Source organism: Oncorhynchus nerka, linkage group LG9a, assembly GCF_034236695.1.
Source record: "Oncorhynchus nerka isolate Pitt River linkage group LG9a, Oner_Uvic_2.0, whole genome shotgun sequence".
Taxonomy (NCBI): domain Eukaryota; kingdom Metazoa; phylum Chordata; class Actinopteri; order Salmoniformes; family Salmonidae; genus Oncorhynchus; species Oncorhynchus nerka.
The window spans coordinates 40,738,728-40,750,837 of NC_088404.1; the positions used below are offsets into that span (position 1 = coordinate 40,738,728).

At 41.2% G+C, this 12,110-nt stretch overlaps 1 protein-coding gene across 3 annotated transcripts in view; it reads left to right on the forward strand.

The window, feature by feature from the left end:
• Positions 1–12,110, forward strand: part of LOC115134313 (interleukin-34) — a 28,410-nt gene extending 16,300 nt beyond the window's left edge. For all 3 annotated transcript variants that reach the window (XM_029668148.2, XM_029668146.2, XM_029668147.2), the window contains exons 5-7: positions 8,889–9,071; positions 9,167–9,329; positions 11,599–12,110. In XM_029668148.2, the coding sequence (XP_029524008.1) occupies positions 8,889–9,071; positions 9,167–9,329; positions 11,599–11,645 (393 nt within the window). In that variant the 3' untranslated portion in view covers positions 11,646–12,110. The remainder of the gene's footprint in view (positions 1–8,888; positions 9,072–9,166; positions 9,330–11,598) is intronic.

Genomic DNA, 12,110 nt, shown 5'->3' on the forward strand with positions numbered 1-12,110 from the left:
GTGGTGATCGATGTTATCAAAAGCAGCACTAAGGTCTAGGAGCACGAGGACAGATGCAGAGCCTCGGTCCGATGCCATTAAAATGTAATTTACCACCTTCACAAGTGCCATCTCAGTGCTATGATGGGGTCTAAAACCAGACTGAAGCATTTCGTATACATTGTTTGTCTTCAGGAAGGCAGTGAGTTGCTGCGCAACAGCCTTCTCTAAAATTTTTGTGAGGAATGGAAGATTCGATATAGGCCGATAGTTTTTTATATTTTCTGGGTCAAGGTTTGGCTTTTTCAAGAGAGGCTTTATTACTGCCACTTTTAGTGAGTTTGGTACACATCCGGTGGATAAAGAGCCGTTTATTATGTTCAACATAGGAGGGCCAAGCACAGGAAGCAGCTCTTTCAGTAGTTTAGTTGGAATAGGGTCCAGTATGCAGCTTGAAGGTTTAGAGGCCATGATTATTTTCATCATTGTGTCCAGAGATATAGTACTAAAACACTTGAGCGTCTCTCTTGATCCTAGGTCCTGGCAGAGTTGTGCAGACTCATTTCCGTTCCAATTTTCTGGAAGCTTGCTTCAGAGCTCGGGTATTTTCTGTGTACCAGGGAGCTAGTTTCTTATTGTGAAATGTTTTTAGTTTTTAGGGGTGCAACTGCATCTAGGGTATTGCGCAAGGTTAAATTAAGATCCTCAGTTAGGTGGTTAACTGATTTTTGTCCTATGGCGTCCTTGGGTAGACAGAGGGAATCTGGAAGGACATCAAGGAATCTTTGTGTTGTCTGTGAATTTATAGCACGACTTTTGATGTTCCTTGGTTGGGGTCTGAGCAGATTATTTGTTGCAATTGCAAACGTAATAAAATGGTGGTCCGATAGTCCAGGATTATGAGGAAAAACATTAAGATCCACAACATTTATTCTATGGGACAAAACTAGGTCCAGCGTATGACTGTGACAGTGAGTGGGTCCAGAGACATGTTGGACAAAACCCACTGAGTCGATGATGGCTCCGAAAGCCTTTTGGAGTGGGTCTGTGGACTTTTCCACGTGAATATTAAAGTCACCAAAGATTAGAATATTATCTGCTATGACTACAAGGTCCGATAGGAATTCAGGGAACTCAGTGAGAAACGCTGTATATGGCCCAGGAGGCCTGTAAACAGTAGCTATAAAAAGTGATTGAGTAGGCTGCATAGATTTCATGACTAGAAGATCAAAAGACGAAAACGTCATTTTTTTTTTTGTAAATTGAAATTTGCTATCGTAAATGTTAGCAACACCTCCGCCTTTGCGGGATGCACGGGGGATATGGTCACTAGTGTAGCCAGGAGGTGAGGCCTCATTTAAAACAGTAAATTCATCAGGCTTAAGCCATGTTTCAGTCAGGCCAATCACATCAAGATTATGATCAGTGATTAGTTCATTGACTATAATTGCCTTTGAAGTAAGGGATCTAACATTAAGTAGCCCTATTTTGAGATGTGAGGTATCATGATCTCTTTCAGTAATGACAGGAATGGAGGTGGTCTTTATCCTAGTGAGATGCTATGTATTGGCCATTGAGAGGCTTTGAAGTCACCTGACTGCAATATTAGCACTCCCCAGTAGGAGCAGTCCTCCATGGGAATGAAAGGAATTCTACAGTATTTGAATCAAGGACAAAATGACATGTATTTAACACTGTTTTTGTTGTAGTGGGGACAGTGACATTAGTCATCTAAAAACATTTAACTTGAAGGAAAATATTCTATGTTTTAGCTCACATAATATAATTTAAAAGTGTGCAAAAACTAATGTATACATTAATAAATGCATTTCTATAGCTTCTAAAATATTTTGTACAACGGTGAGGGAGTGTCAAGATGGAGGCACGGTGTCTTCAACACAGCACCCCCTATCAGTTATCTAGTGTATATATAAATCATTGGTTCTATCTAACACAGTACCAACTGGGACTATGAGCAGTAGCACTTAAGAGCTCCTCCTTAAATATATATTTTTTGTTACATTATTTTGTTATACAGTACCAGTCAAAAGTTTGGACACACCTACTCATTCAAGTGTTTGTCTTTATTTTTACTATTTTCCACATTGTATAGTAATAGTGAAGACATCACAATTATGAAATAACACATGGAATCATGTAGTAACCAAAAAGTGTTAAACAAATCAAAATATATATTAGATTTTAGATTGTTCAAAGTAGCCACCCGTTTCCTTGATGACAACTTTACACACAATTAGTGAAATTATCTACAGGTGCATCATTTAATAATAAGTGCTTTCATCAAGAGGCACATGCACATCATTCTAGAGCAGAGTGCATTGTATAAAGAGGTCACCATGGAGATTCAAATGGCTGCATTCTCTAAGCATTGTTTCAGAAACTGTGCCATCACCATAGAAATAAGAATGAATAGAACGGGCTTGGAACCTCTTACCCTGGCAATTTGACTGGTATGGGTACATGGGTACACTCGCAATGGCTTCCTTGTATTATGATGTAATAATTTCCATGATAATGTAGAATGTTCATTCAAATGATGCTAACTGATGTGGCTCATGCAATGGAATGTATTTTTTGTAATGTAATTTAAGTTGATTCAACAAATTGATGGGTACATTTCCTGCTTTTACTTCATGCTTTGGGTACACTCGCAATGGCCGCCAGTCCACCCATTATGCCATCATTGACTTGAATGGGGATGCCCATTCTATTTATTCTTATTTCTATGGCCATCATGTATAGACCCAGATGGTATTAGATAGAATTGACGCAATCCTGCCTGTGGGGAAAACAACATGTGGTTACCACATTGGCTCACAGCAAAAACTTGAACTTTTTCAAATGCAATTTTCTTGCTTGTTTTTGTCATTTACAATTCTACATTGAAGAAAAGTACAACATCCAACATTGGCTGCTCCCTAGCGTTCTCACTACTTAGAAAAACATAATATTGTAGGGATTCCCTCATGCTTCTTTTCATGACTATGCTAGCAGCCACTTGAGTGAGTGAGTGAGTGCAAGCTGGCTACCGACCAACAACACAAACAAACGGAATATACAGCTATAAGTAGTGAGTGGAGTTACAAACGAACTATACAGCTATAAGTAGTGGGTGGAGTTACAAACGGACTATACAGCTATAAGTAGTGGGTGGAGTTACAAACGGACTATACAGCTATAAGTAGTGGGTGGAGTTACAAACGGACTATACAGCTATAAGTAGTGAGTGGAGTTACAAACGGACTATACAGCTATAAGTAGTGAGTGGAGTTACAAACGGACTATACAGCTATAAGTAGTGGGTGGAGTTACAAACAGACTATACAGCTATAAGTAGTGAGTGGAGTTACAAACGAACTATACAGCTATAAGTAGTGAGTGGAGTTACAAACGGACTATACAGCTATAAGTAGTGGGTGGAGTTACAAACGGACTATACAGCTATAAGTAGTGAGTGGAGTTACAAACGAACTATACAGCTATAAGTAGTGGGTGGAGTTACAAACGGACTATACAGCTATAAGTAGTGAGTGGAGTTACAAACGGACTATACAGCTATAAGTAGTGGGTGGAGTTACAAACGGACTATACAGCTATAAGTAGTGAGTGGAGTTACAAACGGACTATACAGCTATAAGTAGTGAGTGGAGTTACAAATGGACTATACAGCTATACGTAGTGGGTGGAGTTACAAACAGACTATACAGCTATAAGTAGTGAGTGGAGTTACAAACGAACTATACAGCTATAAGTAGTGAGTGGAGTTACAAACGGACTATACAGCTATAAGTAGTGGGTGGAGTTACAAACGGACTATACAGCTATAAGTAGTGAGTGGAGTTACAAACGAACTATACAGCTATAAGTAGTGAGTGGAGTTACAAACGGACTATACAGCTATAAGTAGTGGGTGGAGTTACAAACGGACTATACAGCTATAAGTAGTGAGTGGAGTTACAAACGGACTATACAGCTATAAGTAGTGGGTGGAGTTACAAACGGACTATACAGCTATAAGTAGTGGGTGGAGTTACAAACGGACTATACAGCTATAAGTAGTGAGTGGAGTTACAAACGGACTATACAGCTATAAGTAGTGGGTGGAGTTACAAACGGACTATACAGCTATAAGTAGTGAGTGGAGTTACAAATGGACTATACAGCTATAAGTAGTGGGTGGAGTTACAAACGGACTATACAGCTATAAGTAGTGAGTGGAGTTACAAACGGACTATACAGCTATAAGTAGTGAGTGGAGTTACAAACGGACTATACAGCTATAAGTAGTGAGTGGAGTTACAAACAAACTGTACTAAACAAGTTAAATGTCTTACCTGGGATCAAATGTTTTCCACAAACCTAGCTACATGTAGCCTATTTCCCACTCTCCCAAGACATAGCCTGAAGCCACGGGGCTCTTCTCGCAGGCTCTATTTCCCTACGTGGGAGCATTGCGATACGTAGGTGGATATTTTTGACCTGGTTACATGTACATTGAACAACACAGCAGCTTTTCGGCATGTTTTGTTATTTCTGTATAACAAAAAAACAACGACACCGTTGTTGGGGGTCAATAGAATTTGTGTCCGTGGTCGAGAGGGGAATTTCTTATTACGTGAATACCGACTGGGGCTATCCTAAAAATGTTACAAGTGAGTCAGGAAAAATAAATTGCTATGAGACTCTGAGGGCAGACTTCATCCTAAAAGCGAGCAAGGAAATAAAAGGAGACCTCCTGTTCTACATGGATGATCCTAATGCTTGGCACACAGCTCTCCACAAGACCAACAATTAACTTAAAATGTCAGAAAGTACCACTATCTTATAGAGGAGGAGATCAGCCTGGTGCTTCGGCATATGGATGAGATCCGTGAGCTGCAGTGTGCATTGAACAATGTTGAGGAGGACAACCAGGCTCTCAGGATGGAAGTGTGCAGACTTAGAGAGGAACTGTCCAGCACAGTCAGCACTAGCCACATGCAGAACCTGCAGGAGGTGTGCAGACTTAGAGAGGAACTGTCCAGCACAGTCAGCACTAGCCACATGCAGAACCTGCAGAAGGTGTGCAGACTTAGAGAGGAACTGTCCAGCACAGAACCTGCAGAAGGTGTGCAGACTTAGAGAGGAACTGTCCAGCACAGTCAGCACTAGCCACATGCAGAACCTGCAGAAGGAGCTACATGAGCTAAGGCAGGAATTTCTCAGCCACAACAATCCACTCTACAAAGAGTTACACAAAAACTCAGGACCAAGGCAACAGCTGAATCATAACCCACCAACCAAGCAACCCAAGCAACCAACATAACCAACCCAGCTGACCCCCTCCACCCGTCTCATCCCTGTAGTTACTCACATCACTCCTGCCATCCTCCACAGACATTATATTAATGATGGACTCCAATGGAAAGTTTATATTAGAGAATACACTTTTCCCAAATAAAAAGGTAGCAAAGTTATGGCGCCCCACAACAGAGAGAGCTATGGCGCTCTTGACTGTGGCCCAGCTTGGCTTGCCCAGCCATATCATCATGACCTGCGTACCCAACAGGAGAGGGGGGCCACATCACTAAGGGGAGTGATAGAGAGGGCCTCCACCATCTTCCCCCTTGCGAAGATCGTAATATCTACCCAGCTCCAGAAGAGTTTTCATTCACATCATCAGCCCTCATATGTAGAGAGTTTGAAGCTTCGCAACTCCACAACCTCCCTCTCAGGCTAGTTTTGGTTACCCTCCCTACTCCCATCTCCAGGACTGGCCCTGGACACTACTGCCCCCCATGGCAGCTCCAACCTTGCAACAGGAGCCACACCAAGGCCTCCTGTGCACACCCAGAATGGAGCATTGGCAGCCACTCCGGCTCCCTGCAGCAGCTGAACTCCTTTGGCGGAGTTGACAAATAGCTGTAGATGACCCTATGTCTGTTAGCTCTTATGGGAATGAGCTGAATACCCTCTTTGACTTTAAGTCTCGCAGGGGGTTTGGGCAAATGCACAATAAGAAAATGGACACAGGGCCGAGTGATGCAGCGGTGTAATGCACTGGATCGCAGTGCTAAAAGCGTCACTACAGACTTGGGTTCGATCCCAGGCTGTATCACAACTGGTCGTGATCGGGAGTGCCACACGGCGGCACACAATTGGCCCACTAAATGCGTCACTACAGACTTGGGTTCGATCCCAGGCTGTATCACAACTGGTCGTGATGGGGAGTTGGCACACAATTGGCCCAACGTCATCCGGCTTAGGGGAGGATTTGGCCGGGGGGGCTTTACTTGGCTCAGCACACTCTAGCGACTCCTTGTGGCGGGTCGGGTGCCTGCAGGCTGACTTCGGTCATCAGTTGAACGGTGTTTCCTCCGACACATTGGTCCGGCTGGCTTCCTGGTTAAGCGGGCAGGTGTTAAGAAGCGTGGTTTGGCGGGTCATGTTTCGGAGGACGCATGAAGCTGATCTTCACCTCCCGAGCCCGTTGGGGAGTTGCAGTGATGAGACAAGATAGAACTTGTGGAGAAAAAGGGGGGTAAAATAAAAATAATAATGATAAAATGGACACAATTTAAATTTGGGTACAGTACTCGTGTCCTGATGTTCTGGTTCTCTCGGAAACATGGTTAAAGGGTTCTGTTTCTGATAAAGACATTGAAGTAAATGATTATAATGTATGTAGATGTGACAGGTTACAAAAAAGGGGTGGGGGGGTTGCCATATATGTCAAATTACATTTAATGGCGTCCCAATCTTTAAATATTTCTTTTTCCAAGACATTTTTGCTCCTGGTTGTAGATGTGTCCTTCTCCCCCACCGCTGCCATGGCGGATGCTATTGGTGCTATATCTGAGTGTTTAACACCTTTTATGTCCTCGGAGTTGGTCATTTTAGGGGATTTGAGTCTGAATTGGCTATCCCCGGCCTCAGATCAATTTAAGAGTATGTGCATTGATTTTAATCTGACACAATTGATCTCAAAACCACACGGTTAAATGTGAAAAACCCTGTTAACTCCTCATTGATTGATTTAATTCTTATGTGATGCTTTTAATCATCATTTTATCTCGGCAGGCTTTTTATTTGAGACAAATGGTGGTTTAATTGACCCTGGTCAGACAAATCGACTGCTCTTCCCTCTGCCAGACTCTAGCTGACTCGACAGTTATCCCGTCAACTTCTAGTGAATCTTTGTTTTAATTACAACAATTTATTATCAGCGATGTTCTAGATGCCTTGCTTAAGATTGATGTAACAAAAAAAAATCCACTGGGGCTGATATGCTTGATCCATTTTCTCTGCAGCTCTCTGCCCCCCTGATTGCTGAATCATTAACCCATATGATTTATCTAACAATTATATCTGGTACTGGTTTGGAAGGCGGCCCATGTACTAACCCTTCACAAAGGTGGTGACCCTTGTGACCTAAATAATTATCGCCCTATTTCTAAACTTTCTTGATCTAGCTAAAATATTTAGAATCCTTGATTAATTCTCAGCTAAGATCTTATTTTTGAAAACGTATTCTAAATGAACATCAGTCAGGTTTTAGACCAGGTCATAGCACTATGTCTGCTGCATCCATAGTTATAAATTATGTGCTTAACTGTATGGATAAAAGGCACCATTGTGCTGCCCTCTTCATTGACCTGTCAAAGGCTATTGATACTGTTGATCACTCACTGCTAATTCAGAAGCTTTCCTCAATTGGCCTAGAACTGGTTTAAAAATGACTTGACAGATAGAATTCAATGTGTATCTACTGATGGTGTTAAATCATGTCTCCTGGATATTACAAAAGGTGTCCTACATCGATTGATTTTGGATCCTGTACTTTTTACTGTTACATACAATATCGACTTGCTGTAAAAAAAAAAAAACATTTTTTTTACCTGCACTTGTATGCCAATAATACTGTTGCGTATGCTATTGCCCCCACGGTTGATCAGGCCCTGTCTGAACTACAAGTCTGCCTTCATTGTATTACAGAAAAACTTTATTGACCTGAAATTAGTAATGAATGAAGATAAAACTAAGTATATGTTGTCCATTAGAGCGCATAAAAATATGTCTTGTTTAAGCATATGTACTTTGGATGGTGTCCATATTTATCGTGTCCCTGCTTACAAATATCTGGGCATCTGGATAGATGACAATCTGTCTTTTAAAAAGCATATTGATGAGTTAAGAATCTGAGAATAAAAATGGGCTTCTTCTATAGAATAGATCCTGCCTCTCGCTAAATAGTAGAAAGCCGACTGTTCAGACAACGATCTTATTGGTCCTAGACTATGGCGACATCATCTGTATGAACACAGCTGCCACTTCATTAAAGTCGTTAGATGCAGTTTCTCATAGCACACTGAGCTTTATGACAGGTGACAATGTCAGTACTCATTGGTTGGTCCTCTTTGATGTCACGTAGGTTGATACATTGCTGTTTTCATTTATAAAGCCATATTACAAAAAGTCCCGCTGTTCCTAATATCTTTACTAAACTTTAGACATGACTTACCACACCCGGTCTCAGGTATAGTTAACTCTGGAAGTTCTGTTGGTTTTTACTGAGTTAGGTAAATCAGCTTTTAGTTTTCTTAAACCTTATTTGTGGAACAATCTTTACAAATTCTTAAATGTGATGTTCTGGTGCCTCTAGGGAAATTCAGAAAGCTGATTGAGGACCTTATTAATGATGAATGTGTTTGTTTGTTTGATCCTGTTTTTCTTTCTGCTTGCAGTTTGTATTTATATTTTGAAGTGTGTATTTTCTGGAATTTATTTAATTCAGGGCTCATCTGTAAAATAGACCTTGGGATCAGTATGGCTCCCTGATAAAGGTTAAATAAAACATCACTATCTCTTCCTATCTACCACACTTCTTTCTCTTCTCTTTGTCCCTCCAGAGGGCGAGGGTGGAGGATCTGGAAGACTGGGACCTGCAGGATGTGTGGCTGTTGGTCAACCAGGAGGTGTTGAAGAGGATTCTGAGGGTCTTGCCAGTGAGACACCCCTCCTACAAGTACACCACCGACCTGGAGGATCTCTTCAGGAAGGTCCAGCAGGTGTTCCCACCACAGACTGATGAGGTGTGTAAGACCGGCCATAGTGTCACCATCACTGTTCTACTCATCTCTGTTTGAACAAACGTATCTCATAATGGCCATGTATATTTATCTCTCAGAGAGAGCCACCAGAGCGAATAGAGGAGATCTACAAAAGGGTTAAGGAGATTGACTCAAAAGGCTGGAAGTTCGTGACCCCCAAATCTCTGTTGGATAACTGCTATCGGACAATGCACTGTCTCTTCAAAGACTGCTTTTCCAGTGAAGACAGAGAGCAAGACTGTGAGTGCACTTCATTCCCTTACTGTACTTCCTCTCTTCCATTACCTCTGAACTCTGCCCTCTCTAATTCAATTACCCACTGTCCATCCAGATAGTACTTTTCCAGACGTGCAGTTTTCATTCATTCCTCCTCTTGTAACATGAGTCTTAACTACTTGTTAAAGTGTGACAGAAGTCAGATGATACACTATATATACAAAAGTATGTGGACACCCCTTCAAATTTGTGGATTTGGCTTTTTCAGCATAGCTGTTGCTTACAGGTGTATAAAATTGAGCACACAGCCATGAAATCTCCGTAGACAAACATTGGCAGTAGAATGGCCTTATACTGAAGAGCAAAGTGGCACTGTCATAGGATGCCACCTTTCCAGTTAGTTAGTCAAATGTCTGTCCTGCTAGAGCTGCCCGGTCAACTGTAAGTGCTGTTATTGTGAAGTGGAAACGTCTAGGAGCAGCAACGGCTCAGCCGTGAACTGGTAAGCCACACAAGCTCACAGAAAGGGACTGCCGAGTGCTGAAGCGCGTCGTTCGTAAAAATTGTCTGTTCTCAGTTGCAACACTCACTGCTGAGTTTCAAACTGCCTCTTGATGCAACGTCAGCACAATAACTGTTTGTCGGGAGCTTCATGAAATGGGTTTCCATGGCCGTGCATCCACACAAGCCTGGGCTCACCATGCGCAATCCCAAGCATCAGCTGGGGTGGTGTAAAGCTCGCCGCCATTGGACTCTGGCGCAGTGGAAACGCGTTCTCTGGAGTGATGCTTCACCATCTGGCAGTCCGACAGACAAATCTGGGTTTGGTGGATGCCAGGAGAAAGCTACCTTCCCAAATGCATAGTGCCAACTATAAAGTTTGGTGGAGGAATAAGGATGTGGGGCTATTTTTCATGGTTTGAGTTTCAGCAATACCCCCGTGCACAAACGGAGGTCCATACAAAAATGATTTGTTGAGATCGGTGTGGATAAACTTGACTGGCCTGCACAGAGCCCTGACCTCAACCTCATCTAACACCATATTAATGCTCATTATTTTGGAATAAGATGTTCGATGAGCAGGTGACCACATACTTTTGGACAGAATAAAACAATTAATGAAAGTCCCATGATGGTAGTGATTGACCATTAGCATATAACTTATAAACCATCATTTATTCACATTACTTTAATCAAATATTTAAGTTGTTGTGTATATTTGATGACTTTATTATTTCATTCCAAGTCATCATCTCGTCTCTATAGAGCCTCTGCCTATGCAGTCTGACAAAATCACTATTTTAGTAGTTCAACAAAGTAAATAAGGCGTAGTTGTCTGACTGCTAAATACCAAAAGTTGGCGTTTTCCCCATCAACACAAACCTACTCAACTGGTTTGGCATACTGTATAAGGGCTTGTTGTGTTCATTGCGTCTCTTCAGTGTCTGTAGACACTATGTTCTTATTCAACACTGTTTGAAAAGAGATGGTTGTGCATGCCCAGGTCATACCCATTTAGGTCTGTGCTATAAAAGGACTTGGACATGCCTGTCAATATCTCCTGTTAGCCTATTCATTATTTATTTACACATCCTATATAGGTAAAACATAGCTATGTGTTGCCTGGTTAGATTGGTCAAACAAAGTTTAACCCAGATGGTACTTTGAGTTAATGTAAAGAAAGCTAAGTCATGTCAGACCGTGGGAAAGAGAACATACTGACTGATTTCAACACAATCTTAAAGGGGAAGAGATGCGGTGTTGGCTGCTTTCCACACATCTTGCCAGTCCTCTTACTGTTTTCTTTGTCTTTATGTGCATCATACTGACACAACATAGAGCCGTAGACATGTTATGTTAGGGCCTGTTATCATGTCTGTATAATGCACTATTCATTTCACAGGTTAATAGCATCAGCACCTCTTAAGGTTGATATTTTCCCTATTTTACAGAGAGATCAGTGGATGTTTTGCGGCTATAGCATATCTGTGAACAATTCAATTGAAGAGTTTCCATATGAAAATATAAGGCAGGAAGGAGTATAAAGCACTCGTGTGAGGACCATGAATGATGAATATAAAAACCACGAAGAAAAAACTTATAACATAGCAACACAAAAATATAGTGAATAGGTTAAGGGCTTACTTCATGGCTAGGAGGTTCAAAGCAGACCAAAAAAACGTTTCATATAGTGTCATTGATTATTAGAAACAGTTGGTATGATTTTATCAGAAATATTTAGACATGATTTTATAATGATTAATCTGTCACTTACACTATTTTCTTCCCTCAGATTGTGGCTTACCTCACTGGCGGAAGGGCAGAAAGAGACTACAGTAAACCTGAGAAGGGCGCTGTTGTTTTCATATGTATATTTATAATATATTGTCTACTGATGTTTATGTTCTGTGTTTTAATTGCGGGTTCTAGATGTGTTTAGACAGTTGTATGGTATAGGGCAGGTGACTATGCTCAAGCAGAGTGTGATGTAACATTTCTATTTGTATTATTTTATATTTGTTTTGCAATCAGGGAACACTTATGGCTGACATATGTATTAGCAACTGTTGCCCATAAAAGTAAGAACACAAACATATCCAGCTACTCTCATCTCTGACTGTTTGTCTTTATGAATATTATAGTAAATGTGTTTGTTTAAAAAACATTTTTTCTCTGTTCTGTTTTTTATAAATTGCTTTAAGGTGTTTTGCTGACTTGCAGGCATAGTCAGTGAATTCCAGCCACTCATTTGTTTGGCATTATGCACATCAATGCTGAAATAAAGATATTATTTGTGAAAATCTA